Source organism: Botrytis byssoidea (genome assembly GCF_014898295.1).
Source record: "Botrytis byssoidea strain MUCL 94 chromosome Unknown BBYS_009, whole genome shotgun sequence".
NCBI classification, from domain to species: Eukaryota; Fungi; Ascomycota; class Leotiomycetes; order Helotiales; family Sclerotiniaceae; genus Botrytis; species Botrytis byssoidea.
The window spans coordinates 22,735-40,508 of record NW_024065850.1 but is presented as its reverse complement, the minus strand read 5'-3'; the positions used below and the strand labels follow the sequence as shown (position 1 = coordinate 40,508).

The window sequence follows — 17,774 nt, the reverse complement described above, 5'->3', positions numbered from 1 at the left end:
CCTCTCAAGAGTGAGATGATGATTATCAATACTAAAATGTAAGAATGGAACTGCTGAACAGCGTACAAATGATTGACAAAGAATGTTGATACTGATGAAGATTACAAGAACGAGAAGAATGAGGAGTAATACCTTTATCTATCATTTTCTATGAGAGCTTCTACTCATGGGGAGATTCTTTTCTCAACAAGGGAAGGCATCACCATCAGACATCATTGGGAAAGGACGATATTGCATTGGTATAATAGTTTTTGTTTATTATGAGATAACCGATTAAAGCAGAATCCCCTGTGTTTAAAACCTAATCAAACTTTTTGAAAATACGCCTGTAGTGCTATGCAAACCTCATCATCCCGTTTTGCGTAGTCTGCTTCCTCTTTAAACAGAGAACTGCTCAGGTCGGAGACTTATGCAAAAACATTACATTGCTGATTGACATGTCATAAATATCATGAAATCGCAGACAGCAAGGAGATACATGAAAGTAAAGAGAAAATTGTACAATAGATATGAAAAGCAAAGTGACCATCAGCATCGAATCAGTCAAAAACGCACTTCTGAAACGATTGAGACTTCCTTATACAAATGACGATGGCGTTTACTTGATCTCAAGGAGCTTGACATCGAAGGTCAAGGTGGAGTTACCTGGGATACCAGGGACACCCTTGCTGCCGTATGCAAGGTGTGCTGGAATTGTCAATCTTCGCTCTCCACCGACTGACATACCAGCAACACCGATGTCCCAGCCCTTGATGACTTCGCCGGCACCGAGCTTGAAGGAGAATGGCTTGCCCTTCTTGTTTGCTAAATTTCAAATATTAGAAAGTTTTAAGAAAATTTCAGGGGTATAAACTTACAATCAAAGACTTTGCCATCAGTGAACTTTCCGATGTAGCGCATGCCAACTCTGTTCCCCTTCTTGGCGACTGGTCCGGAACCAAGTTTCTTGTCATCGATCTTTACTCCGTCGACAGTCTTGACGCCCAATGCAGGCTTCTTTGGGTCTACCTTAGCTGCGGCAGATCCAGTTGGTCCTTGCTCGAGATTCTTAGCAAATTGAACCTTCTTCTCATCCTTAGCGGCGTCCTTCTTGACCTCCTCTGCCTTGGCTGGGACGGCCTCGCCGTTGTTCTTCTTCAACTTCTTTTGTTGCTTCTTGCTAAGCTTTGGCTCCTCAGAGTCAGCAGCCTTGGCAATAATGGCATCGAGGGATGCGGCCTCCTCGATTTCATCAGCAGAGCGCTTGTTCTTGCCCTTCTTGTCGGCCTTGACAAGTTTTGGGGCCTCCTCGTCTTCGGACTCGACCTCGGTAATACGAGCACCATCGAGTTCGTCGCTCTCATCCGAGTCCATCTCGAGTTCGAGTTCATCCTCATCTGGAGAGAGGTCATAGTCCTCATCATCTTCTTCATCAGAGTCATAAACCTCGTGGTGGTGGTTGTGTCCGTTGTCATCTGGGATCACGTAGTTACCAGTAAGGAAGATTGTGTGGCTACCAGTGACCTTGAAGAAAACGGTCTCGTCCTCGCCAATGGTGATGTCGAGAGGTTGTTGATAGTGCTAAATTATGGTCAGCATGATTTCATTGTGAGCGGGGTCTTTGACACATACATTTTCTGGGTCAAGAGTGCAGAGAACATATTCCTCAACCTCAATACCTTCACCATCCTCGCTCTCATCCTCGCTCTCCTCCTCGACCTCGGCGGTGGCCTTAGCCTTTCCTTTCTTGGCGACCTTCTTCTTGTCGGAAGCGTCTTCCATTTCTTCGTCGGAATCGTCTTTGCTGATGGAAGCAAGAAGTTCCTTAAGAGCAGCTTGCTTTTGGGCCTTCTTGGACTTGGATGGGTCGCTTGGTCCTCCATTGGCTTCGTCGTCGTCTTCGCTGTCCTCATCTGATTCAGAGTCATTATCTGCCAACAAAGCACGTAATAAATCATCCGAACCTTCATCTTCATCTTCACTGTCTTCTTCTTCATCCTCAGCACTCGATTGACGAATGACCTTCAAGGTTGATCTAGGCTTGACACCTTCAGCATCATCGGCAGGTTCAGTTGGGTCGATTGCTGCCATGGTAATGCGGAACTAGAGATTGAAATTGTCAACGTTTGTATTTTTCCATTGGAGCCTGCTAGGTGTGACCAAAATAGCAAGCAACATCAATGTAGTAGAAAATAGTGTGTCACTTACGGTAGCTGGAAAATCTGGGACAGCAGGAATGAGAATATCTCCTGCTGGGACCTCAAGGCCGTACATAGCAACTGTAGCGCAAAGTTAGATGGATGTTTTCGCAAGACCAAAACAAGGCAGACGAGAGGATTTCTGTTTACTTACCTGGAAGGAGAGGCATCTTGTAAGGAATTATGAATTGATGATTCAATTGATGTTAATATGATTGAAAAAGAACTGTTTCAAAAAGCAAACAGTAAATAAGAATCTTGAGATGAGGTGAAGAGATTTTAGAGGAAGAGATTGGTGAGCGGTGTCTTGATAAAAGGTAGTTCTTGAAGAAAAGATACCCGACAACTTTTTTTTTCTCATTCTGCGGCACACTAACACACTAAGATAGCTTATCCGTCTACGCTAGTGAGATTTGAGATCCACTATGTGACAACTATTACCCATTGAGGCTTAACGCTTAATATATTGATATAATTTGATTGGTCAATGATTGGTTAATTGACGTTTGTTTTCTCATAGCTCTCCACTGTAAGATTTTTAAAGGTCGAATACAGAAGTCTCGAGAAGTCTCGATACGCCTCGACACTCAGTATATACTATATCACATCTACTCGATATGTCACGATTATGTCAAAATCATATCAAGAATATCAATCACAAGAAGAAAAGGCTTCCACTGTGACATTCACTGGAAAACCAATCTCTATATGCCTGCATCTTACACAATCTGATAACTTGAGAATCTGGCTGCAGATGAGTCGTTTCTTTCGTTTGACAGAAGACAGGATGGAATGACAGAATAGTACAACACTATGAAAATCTTCGAGTTTTGTCACACGCTTCACTCAAGCAACAAACAACATGATGCTACTCCTGCCTTCCCTATCAAGATTTTCTGTCTTTTCCAATACCAAGACCAACTGCTCTCAATATCTGCCATAACCACCAAAGCGTTTCCTTCGTTTTTCATTTGTATAAAAGACACCTTTCTCTCCAACATCTGCCATTGCCATTACTGCCTCTGCTGCTGGACCAGGGAACTTTTGTCTTATATATGCAGCAATCATTTCTAGTCCATTGGTAATGCCACCTATCTGCGTGTTAGTTGCGCGCACATACTGTGCGAATCATAAACTTACCACTACTCCAAATATTATGATCCACAACCCACCTCCTATCATCATCCATTTTGTGTCCGGAAACTCCTTCTTCAGCCGCGGAATTAGAGCTCTTGGTCCACTAGCACTCAATCCTTTCAAAATGCCACTTTGAGCCACTAAGAAAATTCCCGTGCAGATGCTTAAGATATCAACCTTCTCTCCATTCTCTCCCCTCCACTCCGCGTGTGATTTCAAAAATGTTCGTGTGTCTTGATCCAATACTGTTCTAGGATCTGGTCCCGGAACCATCACGATGTCCAACATACCTGGCTGCACTTCATTGTCTATTGTAGTTTTCGATATTCGAAGCATAGCGTTAGCTGTCAATCTCACTTCGGGCCCTGTGGAAGGAAGAGATATATAGTATATCGTACAACTAATCCCAAGTCCGATCAATGGGGGCGGTAACCCACATTCAGAAAGATATTCTGGTGAAAGCATGAAAAAAATGTCAATACCTGACATATCAAGAAGCTGGCATCCAGCTGGATTGAATACGCCAATACGAAGGTGTTTTGGAGATGACATGATTGCCTTTAGATGAACGAGACAAGTAGTTGATTTACTCGGATTACGACAAGAATGAATTGGTACTTTATAGGAGTGGCTGTAGATGTTTGTTCTTGTGTTGCGGTGAAGATTTTATAATGTCGCTGGATATAAAGGATATCCGGATGTTAAGATACAAACGATTAACCCCCTCTCATTACGCAAACACCCTGCTGTATAGTTGTTAAGCCAAAATTTTACAATACAATTTTCACTCCTCCGTTCATTCCTCCATTCATCCGCAATGAATCAAACAGTCCGTTTTCTACAGGGCGACTCCGTCACTCTTCCCCATGCATTTCTCAACCTTCCCCAGAATCCCAATACTTGTCCAATTTTACTTTTAGTTTTCTTTCCCCATTCACCCTTTTTACTTTCCACTCTTCCTTTTCCCTTGTCATGCCTTCTCGATGAACCACGGGGTCTTCCTGAGGAACTTGCTGAATGTCTAGATGAGCCACTGGAAGTACCTCTTCTTCTTCTTCTTCTTTTTGGGCGAGTAGGTTGGGTCTTTCATTTATTATTAGGATGTTCATTCCAGCATTAAGAATAAAATTAGTAATGAAAGTGAAAATGCTTACATCAAGTCTTCTCGGGGAAGGTTTCGTTCCCTCTTCATCTTCATCATCTTCCTTATTCTCGCCCCCTTCATTCACATCTTCACTAGCCTCACCGTATACATCCTCTCCAACTTCTTCCACAGTGGCTGATCCCGCGCTCTAATAATATTATTAACACAATATCCACAATGCAACAAAAACACAATTGAAACATACTCTACTTTTATGGGCCCCTCCATACCCTCTCTGTCTCCCACTCGAGCTCACCGAACTCACCGAACTCGGAGCTCTACTCCTCTTACCCTGCGAAGATGAGGATGAAGATCCTGATGAAAGGCTAGAGGCGACACTACGCGGCATTCTTTTTAACCCTCTACCGTTTTGTTTTGGGGGGCGGAAATAATGTTAAAGAGGGTATGGTGAATGGGAAGAGAGATAAGAGTCTACATCCATATACCCTAAATCTTGAATCGCCGCCTGAGGTCGGGAGATAGGCCGGTGAAGTTGGTTGTTGAAGAGATTTTTCACAGTCCGGGTTGGTCGGGTTTAGGGCTGGGACTGGAGATATAATATGCTTGGGCAAGGGCGGGAACAGGATGTTGTGAGGTAGGTTGTGAGGTAGGTTATGATAGAGGCTGTAATGTTTGTTCATTGTATGATGATTAATGGTATAAGATGATGATTTGAGATTTCAGGAAATAAAGATACGGGATGTAGAATAATAATGAGATGGAATTTTGTAATTGAATTTCACGTTGATGTCGCTACGAGACTTTAAGAAGCGGGTATGATATATACTAACTACTCAAGTATTAAGATCGAATAGCAAAGTCTCATGATGGAAGGAAGATAAGTGTAGTATCTAGATGTAGATATGACGCATGAAGCTGTGGAAAGCAGTATGTTTAAGTAGTGCATGGAATGACGGAACCTGTTTAACTCTCAGAATCTACAACAAATCCATTTTTATATCGTTTAATATCAGAACCCGGGGTTTCATTGTTAAATTCGTAATGAATCATTACGTTTAATCTCAAAACACTTGAATTAGCAGTTCAAGAAGTATCGCTGAGTCAATCTTCGCAGTATCCCATCAGTTCGTGCAAAATTAGAAGCAAACCAAAGCCCTTGGGTTGAAACTGAAAGTTGCACCCTATTCGCGACCAGATTTCCCTCCAGCTCCAATTTCATACCGCTATTACCAAACAACCTTGTTTGGTTGAATCCTTAGGAATATTTTTGTGCGCGATTCGTTTCGCCCATCCAATTGCATGAATGCAATTCCCCCAGGCTACTTCTGGTGTAAAATATGAGTAGAATCATGATTCAAATACTAATATATGTAAGTTGAATTATGAAGGTAAGCGAAAATAACGAGGAGCAGTGTAGATATACCAGATATTCATCGAATCTCTCATATCTGGGAACGAGAAGGCCCGGAGCAAAGCTTCCTTCGACAAAGCTTAGGTTTGGGGAACCTTCTTCTTGTTCAAAATCGCGGTCTGCTTCCATGTGGCATCTGCGGCATCTTACAACCCCGCGAAAGTTGGAGGAGGTACATGATTAATCGCCTGATTTCATGAAATGTAGACAATCTAGATAACAATGCCCATGCGGTCTCCCAGAAACTCGAAAATTACGTACCGTACCATCAAGAACGAAAACCAATAGATCGGAAAAACTTGCAACAATTCATAAACTCATGGCCATATGACCCTTCCAAATATGATTCTTTTGTATCTTTGAAACTCAGCAACTCTGACGGCGTCTCATGAAAGGGGCCAAGAAATACGAGTATTTCTTCAAGAAATGTAACACCACGGTGTTGGAAAGCTTTCAATAACCTTCCTTACTGGTCCGACTTAGGCTGCTTCCAAAACCTTAGTAGATGGGAAGGCTGTCACAGCTCATCGCGAGACATTTGATGTGCGCGCCAATAGGATTCTAACAGAATCTCTCTTGCTCGTACATAATATCCTTGCCTCTGGAATCGAAACATGTGATGCGTTGTTTCCGCTTTGAAGAGTGTTAGCACTCCAAGGCAACGGCTCTTGACTCGACATAAGCAGCGATGATACCAGGATTTGGGCGCACATTATGGTTGTAATCACTACGACTAACAACCCCGTTCTTACAAAAGATATTTCGTCCATGCATGTAACAGCAGAGCATTCACAGAAAGGAAGCAGATTTTTGCTGACTGTACTAGGTACATTAGGAGAATATAAGCACGTTACTCCACTGACTTGTGGTTATACTCTGTACTTCACTCATAACAGCAATGATAGATGTTATTGACGAAGCATACCGCATCGAATTGAGGGTGTTTTCGTGACTAAAAGCCATCATACGCTGGACTGGTACCGATAGAAAGATGATAACTAGAGAGTTTGAACCTTAGGATCATATTCTCAAGACTGTATGTAATGCTGATCCTATGGCGAGAGGAAATTCTTATAATAGACCAACGGGTATGATGTTGTAGTGTGATAGAATGATAAGCACCTAGTATGGTATGCACTGTAGTCACTAAATCTTAGCGGCGTTCGTTAGAAAACTCTAAGGTAAATTGATGACCTTGGCAAGAGACGACACATTCCGTTTCCATTCTCCGGCATTGTGCCAGTATCCTCCATGGATTCCATGAATTGATTCCAGTCCAACGCATTATATTGATTTATTGACTTGCTTGTTTATATATCAACTGATATAAACATCGATTGATCCAGTACTAGTCCTTACCACCCCTATTGACCTGCCTGTTTGAGTAGCACCACCATTTGAGAAAAGACCCACCAGGAATTTCAGGCTGTTTAACGACAAGCACACCACTTAAAATACTTCGTATGAGATCTTACACTGGATACAAGGATATATGTTGCCCATGATGATGATGTTGCAATGCAAGAATAGCAATCATGAAACCTTTTCGACTTTCAAAGCTTATGACAATTCCACCGTTGGATGAGAGAAAACTTCTTAAAACCGTGGAGGCAGACAATGCTCCTTATGAAAGTGAGGCTTCGAGGAAGTCCCGGGTGAAGCACCAAAAGGTCAAGACGGGATGCTATACATGCAAGTATGCAAGTCTTATCTCAATGTTACAAGATTAAACAATTATGTGCCATACTAGCATGAGCTGATACCCAACTTCTAGACTGCGCCGAGTCAAATGCGACGTATGTAATACTTTGTCGACTAATTGCCCAGGAAATATAGGGGCAATTCCACAACTCTATCACAAGCCATGTGTTAACGAATGACAGGAAACGAAACCTTCTTGCAAACGATGTAAGAAGACTGGAATTCAATGCGAGGGATATCCATCACATGTTGTCCAACGATCATCGCGGGCGTATACGAATCGCATGTCCATAGTAGACTCTCCCCCACAATTACAATCACCCATTGTCAATATACACATCGGTCCTATCCTAGAAAACGAACAGGAATTTCGATATTTTCAATATTTTCGCGAAACATCGGCTGGTGATATCGCGAGACTATTTAATCAATCAGTCTGGGAGCGACTGATTCCCCAGGCAAGCGAATCCGAACCTTTCGTTAGCCAAGCTCTGGTTGCCCTTGGGGCGTTCAGTAAAGGTCGCGCGGCAAATGGTATAGAGGCGTTTCTACACCGTCAATACGGTCTTGATCAGTATGGTAAAGCTCTCATCGGAATGAGACAAGCTCTGAACCCAAGCTCTTACAACGCCCGCAAAGCACTCATTGCTTGTTTGCTCGTGTATTCAATTGAAAGTATACAGGGACATCTTGCAACGGCGGCTTCCCATGCTGCCAGTGGAGAAAATCTTCTCCACGAGATTATGCTCGACAAGAAATCCAAAAACCTACCACCCTTCAGCTGTCAGCAAGATTCTACAATTGCCGATGACCTGTGCAGAGCCTTCTCAGATCTTGATCTTCAAGCACTGTGCGTGATTGATCGTCGATCTTCAAAGCTTCACGAGCGACGAACTCGTGATTTGAATCATTTGTTGCTATCAATGCCTTCTTCGTTCTCAAGTATCAAAGAAAGCCATGACTGGTGGCAGATTATAATGCGGAGAAACTTTCATTGGATAGCGACGGCAAGAAAAACTATCCTCGAAGAACGACCGAAGGATGACGAAGAATCCATCGTCTATGCAGCCGATGATGAAGGGCTAGATCTCAAAGATGAGAACTGTTCATGGACCTCTGTCGCGGTCATACCTAGTACTAACCCGACTCTTAGACGGGATTGTACCACCTATCTTGCTGAAATTCTGCGATGGGAAAGTATCGCAGCACCATTAGTAGACAAGGGACTACGTGCTGGCGAAGATTCTCGAGAATTTCTAGCTGCATGCCTTGCTAAAATACAGGCCGCCATGATGATGATACAAGTAGCAAGTGTGTTCATTGTCAACGCAATTGAATGGGACGCATATTTTCAAGAGTTTGCTACAATCATGGAATATGTAACTAAACTTCGACCGCGTATCATTCAAGGAGAGGGGAAGTATCACTTTGACTTTGGCGTGATACTTCCGATGTTTATGGTTGGAACACATTGCCGAAATCGAGAGTTAAGAGGTCAAGCGATTGATACTCTCAGAGAAGCTAAGGGTTACCGAGAAGGCATTTGGGATTCAGATGCATGTTCACGAGTAACTGAATTTACGAGAGATGTAGAAGAAGAATGGGCTGATGAGAATGGATGGGTTCCTGGAGAGAGACGATTTACTATCACGGGAACTAAAGTTACAGTTGATAAAGGCAAATCACTGCACATAAGTGGATATCAAAAGAATGGAACTTTAGAAGGGAAGGGTGATTTTAAGGAAATATATATAACCTGGTAAATACATACATATATAGTACCAAAATCGATCTTCTCCAAGGTCTTATCATAACTTGTTGTGACATCAAATATTGGCTTGAAATGGCTCATGGTACACCGGGCAGGTTCTCTGCGTGGACACATGCGGTGCTACTTTCCTTGTATTCATGAGATGAGAGTTTGAGTATAAAGCTCAGGGCGAGTGGAATCTCCACATCTGAAGGCAATTGATGCCGTCACAGATCAAGTGAATAAAAGGGTTATCCTTGGTAAGGGGCGACAACTCAAGTGGCAAATTTATGCTCGATTGTCAAGAGAGACGACATTGATAACACTTCAGTACATTTTCGAAGTCTATTGACAATATCTACACAGAGATGAATATATGTACTTCAGATGTAACACATAGAACATTAGGATCGTCAGTACTACCTAAGTAGATGCAAACAATAAATTGTTACCACCCAACTTCAAGGCTGTGAATGTGAATGTCGTGGGTGGAAAGTCAATACCCTTTCAAAGCAAGTCAAGCAATCTGGCGGATGGCCTAACCAATACCTATACGAGAGATTAATTCATAGGCCATAGAGATAGCCAACGGAAAGAAGAATTGATCTGATCCTTCTCTTTCATTTCTTTAATAGATACGTAGAACACCTCCAGCTTTGCGAAGTTCAGAGCTTTGAATCCTTATCAATTTCTAAGTCGTACCTGCCAACCTAGTAGGTATTAACAAGATCTAATCTTATCAACATCTCACCGACTCCAAAATTTCTAAGGCAGTAGTGCCGCTAGTCTCAATAGAATCTAGCGCGAATCCTGAGCCTTCAACGAACAAAAGAAGGCTTGCTTCCACCTGTGCGCCCCTCCGGTTACATACACCATACTACGACCTTTTTTTCGCATCAACGCAACTCCAATAATCAAGATAATACTAGAAATTGACAAGCGGACGTAACGTTTGAAAGAAGAGAATTTGTAGCCAAGCTATGAATCGAGGTGGTAAACTTGCTCCTGAAGTTAATCGGTACGTCTCCCCGGGTTCATTGTTCATTGTGCCTGTACTTGGTCGCGTGAGCCGGCTCTTCAATGCTAGAATCGAGAATCTATAGCTAACAAATGTGCTGATTGTAGAGCTTTGTTCGTCAAGAATCTAAGGTATGTGGATTGATGCAGGAAAGAGCAGATGTGGAGACTTGGAGATGGGGTTGTGGATTTGGTGTACATGGAAATCGGATTGAGGTGCATAGGGCTGATGATATTTGGAATAATAGCTACAACGTAACGCCGGAAGAACTCTTTGATCTGTTTGGCAAATTCGGTGCGATCCGGTATGTATATTGGAAGAGAGGCAGCAATCTCAGGCGAGATCTACATCAAGAGTCTCTATTGAGGTGGACCTGTTCGATCTTTGAGAATTTACTGACAATGCGCCAGACAAATTCGTCAAGGTATCGCTACCAACACGAAAGGTACGGCATTTGTTGTCTACGAAGACGTAACGGATTCTAAGACTGCCTGCGATAAATTGAATGGGTTCAATTTCCAAAATCGATACCTAGTCGGTACGTCTGCGCTCCGCGTCTCTAATACAATCGAACTTTCCTGTACTAACACTTGAGTAAACAGTTCTCTACCATCAACCCGAGAAAATGGAAAAGATGCGTGCCAACTCAAATCAATCGGATTCATACGCTGCTCGCAAAGCGAGTTTAGAACAGCTCAAAACCGCGAACAACATCGAATAACAATCTGACGGGCCCCTAACTCGCCCAAATACTGTATCTAATATGGAGTCTACAGCGTCTATGGGCCCGTCATCCAGGGTTGGAAATGTTTCGCCATCGAAGGATTTTAGGAATAAGAAAGCACGACGAACACAATCTGCACCAATTACAACAAGGAAATCTCCTACTACAACTGTTATGCATGGAAAGGAAGTAAATTATCAACATTTGGAACATCGTGGAATCAAGGGTGCAGCGATGGCAGGTGGAAGGCGTAATACCTCTTTCCTCGCTCTTGTGCGGGGATTGGTTTTCAGGCGTTAGAGGGTGTTGTTGATTTATTGAAGGGACAGGAAAACCCTCGCTTTTTACATGGATTTTTTCCCTTTACAGCTTAACTTACTATTCTCCTCTCCTACACTTTTGTGGAAAGAGAGCAACTATTTCGATATGCAATGGGGACGGGACAGCTTCTACTGCTGAGATTGTGATATTTCTTCTATTCAGGAGGGCGGCATTTAACTCGCGAGGCTGATTTTTCTTTTCCTTGGATGCTGATTGTCGCACATGTTACCATCTGCTTCGAATGCAAAATTGCTACATTAGGGCCTTATTGATTCGTATTTTACACATTCACTGCCTCAAACCCATTCCATTTAGCCTTGCAACGATGTCTGCCTAGCCCTTCTACCTTGTTTGTACAACATTCCGTTCGTTTACAACATAGAGGTGGGAATAATAATGCCTAGTAAGGCTCTCCGAGCTCCGTAGACTTCTCCGTGGAAATCTCATTCTCGTGCAACATTGCTTTGTGTTACAGTAAAAATTCCGCCTAGACCAAATTGCTACACGGCTCGTGCGTGCTTCTGTCGGATATCGGACGGTCGGATGAGTGATTGACTTGCATAAAGAGCATTCATTAAACTTTGGTCACGAGGCACGAATATGCGTAAATTGCGTGGATGGATGAAATGAGGAAAAATGTGTGATGTTGGGATTGGTTGGTCTCGTAGTGCGTATCTGAGATTCTTATCACAAGATTATGATAATCTTCCCGACGGAGACGGTGACTTCCTTGCCGTTGGTTTGCGGGGCATAGCTAAGAATTTGAGATTTGGTAAGAGGGTAGTGGTGATAGGTTGAGGGATGTTTGCTGGGTAGATAGATAGGGTATAGATGGGGAAGAAAGGGATGTGTTATTTATGTTACGTGGGGATGCTCGAGGGAGCGAGGGGGGTAAGATTGGATGAGAGAGATTCGGTGAATTTGTTTAGGAGGGGGAGGGAGGGTTGGATGCGTTTTCTTCTTCTTCGGAGAAGTGTATCTATTTATTCATTGAGTACCTTTCTATTGTGAAGGAATCTACTTATCTGTCTATCTATCATTCTTCTGAACTGCACATCTGGTCTTGACATCGAAAGCTTTTGTATTCTACGAACATCTGCCTGCCTACTTGCCTGCCTTTTAAGAAACACACACACACACACACACACAAAGTCGAAAGTCAACAACAATATGCAAGGTCTTCAAGTCTTCGTTAACCAGGGCGGTTTGGCGTGTAGCTGCGGTGTTGCGTATCCAGAGGGCGCGGATAAGGATACTTATGTTTGCAGCTGTGGAAAGGTAAGGAATTGAGGAGAGGGAGAGGAGGAGAGAGGAGATGGATGATTAGACGGATGGATGAATGTGGATAGGAGGCTAATCAATCTTTGTATTTCAGAAATGCCCAAGTGCTAAGTAAATGGATTGTATATGGGGAGAGGCGATTGGAGGTTTCGATATATCGCAATGTGGATGATGAGTTCGCGGGAGGGGCTTCTTTTGGGACGGTGATGGGATGGGTTGTTTGAGCGTTTGGATATGCATGCGATCGGTTTTCGCGATGGGCAATGGGAGACTTGCTTGTCATGGCTGTATGGCGTATGGAGGTGTATGGAGAGGGGCAATTGGATGGTCGGTCTAGAATGGAGATTGGATGATGCTTTGATGATTTGATGGTTGAGGATTGGGTTTTGAGAGGTTCATACCTTACTGAAATGGGAACTTGTGTGTTGTGAGTAACAGCTGCTTGTGCTCTGTGATGTGTGAAGTTCAATAATGGTGAGATTTGGTTGTGTTCCGCATACTGTATGTAGTAGCTGTCGTGCAGATATCCATTCTCGTAACTCGATTCATTCGTTGGTGATATAAGAACCCCATCTCCAACCTGACATCTCCAGAGTCACAAGTGTTGTTTCCATTTAACCGACAACCTTTCAAAATCGGATCAAACAGTTTCACCCATGCGGCTATTCGACCGTTTGACTCCTTGCTTGAGAAAGAAGCTCCTGGTATTTGAGACAAGGAACCATGCATCTTATGTTTCACGTTATTTCAATATAAGCCGCCGACTTATCCATCGTACTCCATCGTTGGATCAAATGTCCTGTGTAAGAGAACATCAAAGTAAAAAGGGGTATTCTGAAATTTGGAGAACAAATGGCATTTCCCCTCTCTTCATCTCATAGACAACAAGCGATAATAAAGTATTGAATAAAGTGCAAAATTAACCCATTCGTGTGGAGAACAAATACTATATTTGAGACATATGAAACTCTAATTTTATGGTTACGAGCCTCTTCAACATAGCCGCCACTTGATCATCAGCTTTGAAAAATAACCTTGATTTCAGATCTTTATTGTGCTGTATTGAGTTGTCTTGTCTTGTCTTGTCTTGACTTGTGTTGTTGCATACAATTTTTTGCTTTCATGTTGTCTTATTATACTCTTCCATATATCAATCAGTCTTTGTTCTGTCATTCATCTATCAATCATAAATTGTCATTCCCATCCATATAATCTGCTTCGCCTAGTGAGGTCATTGCGCACTTATTACCATCTCTAAAGATAACCTTAAGAGAGTCCCTGTTTGCGGGCATTACAAACATCAACGACATTCAACTGTCGATATTGATTCCATTTCAATTAGAGAATATTACCAGGATTTCGCAGACGATCACTTGTTAACTCTACATATCACCGCAGGCCTTTTATATCCCATACACGTTTAAGAATATCGACTGTCGTCGTACAAAACAGCTAATGCTACCGCCACCGGGCTTGGAGCCCACATCAACATCAACTCTCCTCAACGATGTCTCTCCCACTTCCATTATCTCCTCTGCAATAGCAACTTCTTCGGCATTGTTACTCGATCTCGTAAATCCATCGTCTACAACAGCGACAATGCTCGCCACCGCAAAAGATGAAGATTCCCCAGACTCGGACAATGGAGAATGCCAACTTCTTGGAAATTTTGCCATATTGGTTCAGGGTTCGTTAGGTCTGTTGGCTGTGATGGCATTGGTATACAAAAGATGGAGAGAGAGACCTCAAAGACCTATGAAAATTTGGTTCTTTGATGTTTCAAAACAAGTGGTTGGAAGTGTGTTGGTTCACATCGCAAATTTGTTGATGAGCATGTTATCGAGTGGACAATTCAGTATCAAATTGGATGCCAGTAATGTCGCGAAAAGAATGGTCGGTGATTCGGGGCAGTATAAGCCAAATCCATGCAGCTTCTATTTACTGAACTTGGCTATTGATGTAAGTATATTCGTTCATGATACGATGCTTCAACATATGCTAACATTTGACTATAGACAACCATCGGCATTCCGATACTCATATTTCTCCTTCGAATACTTACCTCGCTTTTTGTTATGACACCATTTGGCAATCCTCCCGAGTCGATCGAATCAGGCAATTATGGCCACCCACCAAAAGCATTCTGGTGGTTCAAACAATCTATAATTTATTTCATCGGTCTGATGGGTATGAAGATATGCGTGCTCATCATCTTCCTTGTCCTTCCTTGGATTTCACGAATTGGAGACTGGGCACTGAGATGGACAGAGGGTGATGAAGCATTACAAGTGATATTCGTCATGTTGATCTTCCCTGTCATCATGAATGCAACTCAATATTACATCATCGACTCGTTCATCAAGAATCAAAAGCCTGATCATGAGCTTATACCAGATGAAGACAGCGATAGCGATCTTGAGGGAAGAGACGGGCGTTATGCTGATCCGAGCGGAAGCAGTGATGGAATCCAGTCTGAGGGGGAGGAAGATGATGAAGTTTTGGCAAAAGCTCATAAAAACACTAGACCAGAAACACCAAGAAACAAACGTGCAGGTTTGAGGTCGGGAAACAAAGATTATGATCCTCTATACGATGGCGAGAGTAGTCCAACGGTAGTAGGAAGCACAAGTTCGAGACCAGGGGATGATAGTGATAGCACAACGAAGAAGTAAATTACCCCGCCATTTTGGGTTGAGGAAATGGATACAACTGTTAATACGAGGGATTGGTATATGACTTTTGAGTACATACTGGAGCAGAGTACATTATGCAAGGTGTTTGAGGAGTTTAGCACATGGGATTTCCGTCGTCGGTCACACATAGACACACATCATATTGGTCGGAGAGTTTTGATGAATAGGCGTCTTCACGGCATGACATACAACTGATTTGTGAATTTGGCTAGGTCTAGTCCTGTATGGGGCTGTAAATAAAAACATTTTTCCTCTTTTACAAGTTTTCAATATTTGTAATTGTAATATCTTCTTTTTGTACAAAATGACTATGAATCCGGCTAGTTTTGATGTGATGTGATTTATATATTTTCTAGCAAGTGCTTGTGATATGCATCGAGAGATCTGCTCTGCTTGCAATTAATGTAATGTTTCCACGAGTACATGAAGGCGTCCCGGAGTTGGTATGTATGCAAGCATTTTCGAATCCGCAAACAGCAGGTTTGATACTCGACACTTCTCAAAGTTGTGATTTTGAACAAAGAAATCAACGACTTTATATTTGAGGGAAACATATATAAAGATTGTGATATCATGTTTCAATATATTGGGAATTTTGCTGCGGTATACTATCAATTAAGTCGAGGGGAATTCACAGTTAAACGAGGCCTCCCTAACATTTGGTGGTTACTAATACAACACCACTTTTCCGACAGGATCTACAAACGCTCTTCATTGAAATTTTGATCCTATTAATATTTATCGACGAGATATAATTCTGCGTACTGCGATTTTTGGCATCTTTAGTCAGGTAGGTAGATCAAATTTACCCCAACTTTGCGGGAGGGGCTGAGAAGTTGGTCGGGCGGTTAGGGGCCAGGGTCGACTTCCTGGCGTTAATGTGGAGGGGGTGCATTTATATTTATATATGTGTAGGATATATAAATCTACCTATATATTAAGGAGGGGTCTTGAGCTTCTTTGGAAAAAATTGGGTTTCTTGTTTGCATTTGATCGCTTTTTGCTAGTCTATTGTTGTTTCATTCGAGGAAAGGGAAAATATTCAACGAGGATATCATCAAGATCTAAGTGAGAGAAACAAAGGGAAACATGGATTCGAATCTCTTTCCTCAGTTACCAGGACAGTGTTACACACCTGGGAGAGCGATAAAAGCAACTCCGAGATTTGAGGAGAGCGTGTGGGAACAACCTGTTAGTTTATTTTTCATATTTTTCATATTTTTTTCATCGTCGTTGTCGTTTTGAGAGGGAAGTGAGAACTGACAAGATACTTAGCGTCCCCTCTCTTCAGGTATGGCTATGCAATATCCTGCACCGTCATCGCCTCCAACCACGCAGTTATTGTTGCAATCGCGTGTGGATCTTATCATGAGTGGGAAGAGAGAGGAGAGGACGGGGGGAGCGAAAGGGTTCTTGAATGGGCCGATGGAGGAGGAGGAGCAGGAGGAGCAGGAGGAGAGTGAGGGGGGTAAAGATCTGCATATGAGAGGTGGGGGGACGATTTGTGATTTGTGTGTGGGGATTTGTGCGGGTTTGTGTGTTTATGAGTGTTTGAATTGTTGTTGTTGTTGTTTTTAGGGGGCATGAGAGGGATGGGTAGAGAGGGGTGCATAGATGGAAAGGAGAATGGTGTTTGATGGTACTTTTTATGTGATGGGAATAGAAATGGAGTTTTGGGTTGGTAATTAAGAGAATGGAGTTTCAGCGTGGGGAGAAGATGACAGAGCTTGATGCTACTGCTTCTACTTCTGCTTGGGTTTGGGCTCGGGTTTTGGGACTAGGGGGCACTTTCATTGTTGATATTTGATGTTTGGTTTCTTTGGGCAGAAGAGGAAGTAGTAAAAGGGTTTTCATGGGATGGTGTAGGGATTTGGATTCACGACTTAGGGGAACTATCTAGATGTCTGGTTTCACAATTCGTTGCTATCTATCTGTCTTTCTGTTCGCCTCGTCGATATGTCGTTTTCAGTGTCTTGTGCTATGCCTCCAATCTTACAACCTTATGGAATCTACATATCCGTGATTACTTTCTTGTGAGATACCTAGTCTTCCATTAGAAATTACTTCACTTGTGGCTTTCCTAGATCCGGTCGATTTGATTGCATATTCCATCATATCCTATGCGGTGCGCTGCGAGATGTATAAGCTTCTATCCAGCAGTCTTGGAGTCTCAAGAATAATACTCAATGGATCTATCTAATTTGAGACATCCCATCCCATCTCAGAAGGTTCAGATGATATCTTCATGCATCATATCACTTGGATTTATCGTATCAATGGATAGACAGTTCTGTTGCATGTCTAACGCGTATTGCTTTCGCTAGAGAATTGAGGCTAGTTAGATAGGTAGTTTGTAGGTGTGTTGTGTGGAAGCTAGCAGTAAGCTAGCAATAAAGTGGTATTTATATATTCTACAGATATGCAACAACAGTATTTGAGGTTGGATATTCACTCCT

At 42.6% G+C, this 17,774-nt stretch overlaps 10 protein-coding genes across 10 annotated transcripts; 5 read left to right on the top strand and 5 right to left on the bottom strand.

The window, feature by feature from the left end:
• Positions 1–598: 598 nt before the first annotated feature.
• On the bottom strand, positions 599–2,347 carry EAE97_005167 (uncharacterized protein; the record flags this gene model as incomplete). Its single annotated transcript, XM_038875679.1, has 5 exons — positions 599–804; positions 858–1,560; positions 1,612–2,082; positions 2,188–2,258; positions 2,332–2,347. 5 exons carry the CDS (start codon positions 2,345–2,347, stop codon positions 599–601), a joined length of 1,467 nt encoding a protein of 488 aa, XP_038733016.1.
• A 757-nt stretch (positions 2,348–3,104) lies between these two features.
• On the bottom strand, positions 3,105–3,866 carry EAE97_005166 (uncharacterized protein; the record flags this gene model as incomplete). The annotated part of the gene is made up of 2 exons (XM_038875678.1): positions 3,105–3,272; positions 3,318–3,866. 2 exons carry the CDS (start codon positions 3,864–3,866, stop codon positions 3,105–3,107), a joined length of 717 nt encoding a protein of 238 aa, XP_038733015.1.
• A 270-nt stretch (positions 3,867–4,136) lies between these two features.
• EAE97_005165 (uncharacterized protein) lies at positions 4,137–4,807 on the bottom strand (the record flags this gene model as incomplete). The annotated part of the gene is made up of 3 exons (XM_038875677.1): positions 4,137–4,397; positions 4,469–4,606; positions 4,724–4,807. The coding sequence occupies 3 exons, from the start codon at positions 4,805–4,807 to the stop codon at positions 4,137–4,139; spliced, it is 483 nt and encodes a 160-aa protein (XP_038733014.1).
• A 633-nt stretch (positions 4,808–5,440) lies between these two features.
• On the bottom strand, positions 5,441–6,299 carry EAE97_005164 (uncharacterized protein). Its single transcript, XM_038875676.1, has 3 exons — positions 6,130–6,299; positions 5,843–5,966; positions 5,441–5,780 (listed from the first exon to the last, which is right to left on the bottom strand). Exons 1-3 carry the CDS (start codon positions 6,141–6,143, stop codon positions 5,739–5,741), a joined length of 180 nt encoding a protein of 59 aa, XP_038733013.1. The 5' UTR covers positions 6,144–6,299; the 3' UTR covers positions 5,441–5,738.
• A 1,066-nt stretch (positions 6,300–7,365) lies between these two features.
• EAE97_005163 (uncharacterized protein) lies at positions 7,366–9,294 on the top strand (the record flags this gene model as incomplete). The annotated part of the gene is made up of 3 exons (XM_038875675.1): positions 7,366–7,526; positions 7,605–7,626; positions 7,714–9,294. The coding sequence occupies 3 exons, from the start codon at positions 7,366–7,368 to the stop codon at positions 9,292–9,294; spliced, it is 1,764 nt and encodes a 587-aa protein (XP_038733012.1).
• Positions 9,295–10,261: 967 nt separating this feature from the next.
• On the top strand, positions 10,262–11,020 carry EAE97_005162 (uncharacterized protein; the record flags this gene model as incomplete). Its single annotated transcript, XM_038875674.1, has 5 exons — positions 10,262–10,299; positions 10,407–10,430; positions 10,547–10,603; positions 10,710–10,837; positions 10,902–11,020. The coding sequence occupies 5 exons, from the start codon at positions 10,262–10,264 to the stop codon at positions 11,018–11,020; spliced, it is 366 nt and encodes a 121-aa protein (XP_038733011.1).
• A 42-nt stretch (positions 11,021–11,062) lies between these two features.
• Positions 11,063–11,323, top strand: EAE97_005161 (uncharacterized protein; the record flags this gene model as incomplete). The annotated part of the gene is made up of 1 exon (XM_038875673.1): positions 11,063–11,323. One exon carries the CDS (start codon positions 11,063–11,065, stop codon positions 11,321–11,323), a length of 261 nt encoding a protein of 86 aa, XP_038733010.1.
• A 357-nt stretch (positions 11,324–11,680) lies between these two features.
• Positions 11,681–13,354, bottom strand: EAE97_005160 (uncharacterized protein; the record flags this gene model as incomplete). The annotated part of the gene is made up of 2 exons (XM_038875672.1): positions 11,681–12,958; positions 13,126–13,354. The coding sequence occupies 2 exons, from the start codon at positions 13,352–13,354 to the stop codon at positions 12,702–12,704; spliced, it is 486 nt and encodes a 161-aa protein (XP_038733009.1). The 3' UTR covers positions 11,681–12,701.
• A 323-nt stretch (positions 13,355–13,677) lies between these two features.
• Positions 13,678–15,621, top strand: EAE97_005159 (uncharacterized protein). The gene is made up of 2 exons (XM_038875671.1): positions 13,678–14,584; positions 14,641–15,621. Exons 1-2 carry the CDS (start codon positions 14,081–14,083, stop codon positions 15,295–15,297), a joined length of 1,161 nt encoding a protein of 386 aa, XP_038733008.1. The 5' UTR covers positions 13,678–14,080; the 3' UTR covers positions 15,298–15,621.
• Positions 15,622–16,407: 786 nt separating this feature from the next.
• EAE97_005158 (uncharacterized protein) lies at positions 16,408–16,955 on the top strand (the record flags this gene model as incomplete). Its single annotated transcript, XM_038875670.1, has 3 exons — positions 16,408–16,509; positions 16,594–16,849; positions 16,897–16,955. The coding sequence occupies 3 exons, from the start codon at positions 16,408–16,410 to the stop codon at positions 16,953–16,955; spliced, it is 417 nt and encodes a 138-aa protein (XP_038733007.1).
• Between the last annotated feature and the right edge of the window lie 819 nt (positions 16,956–17,774).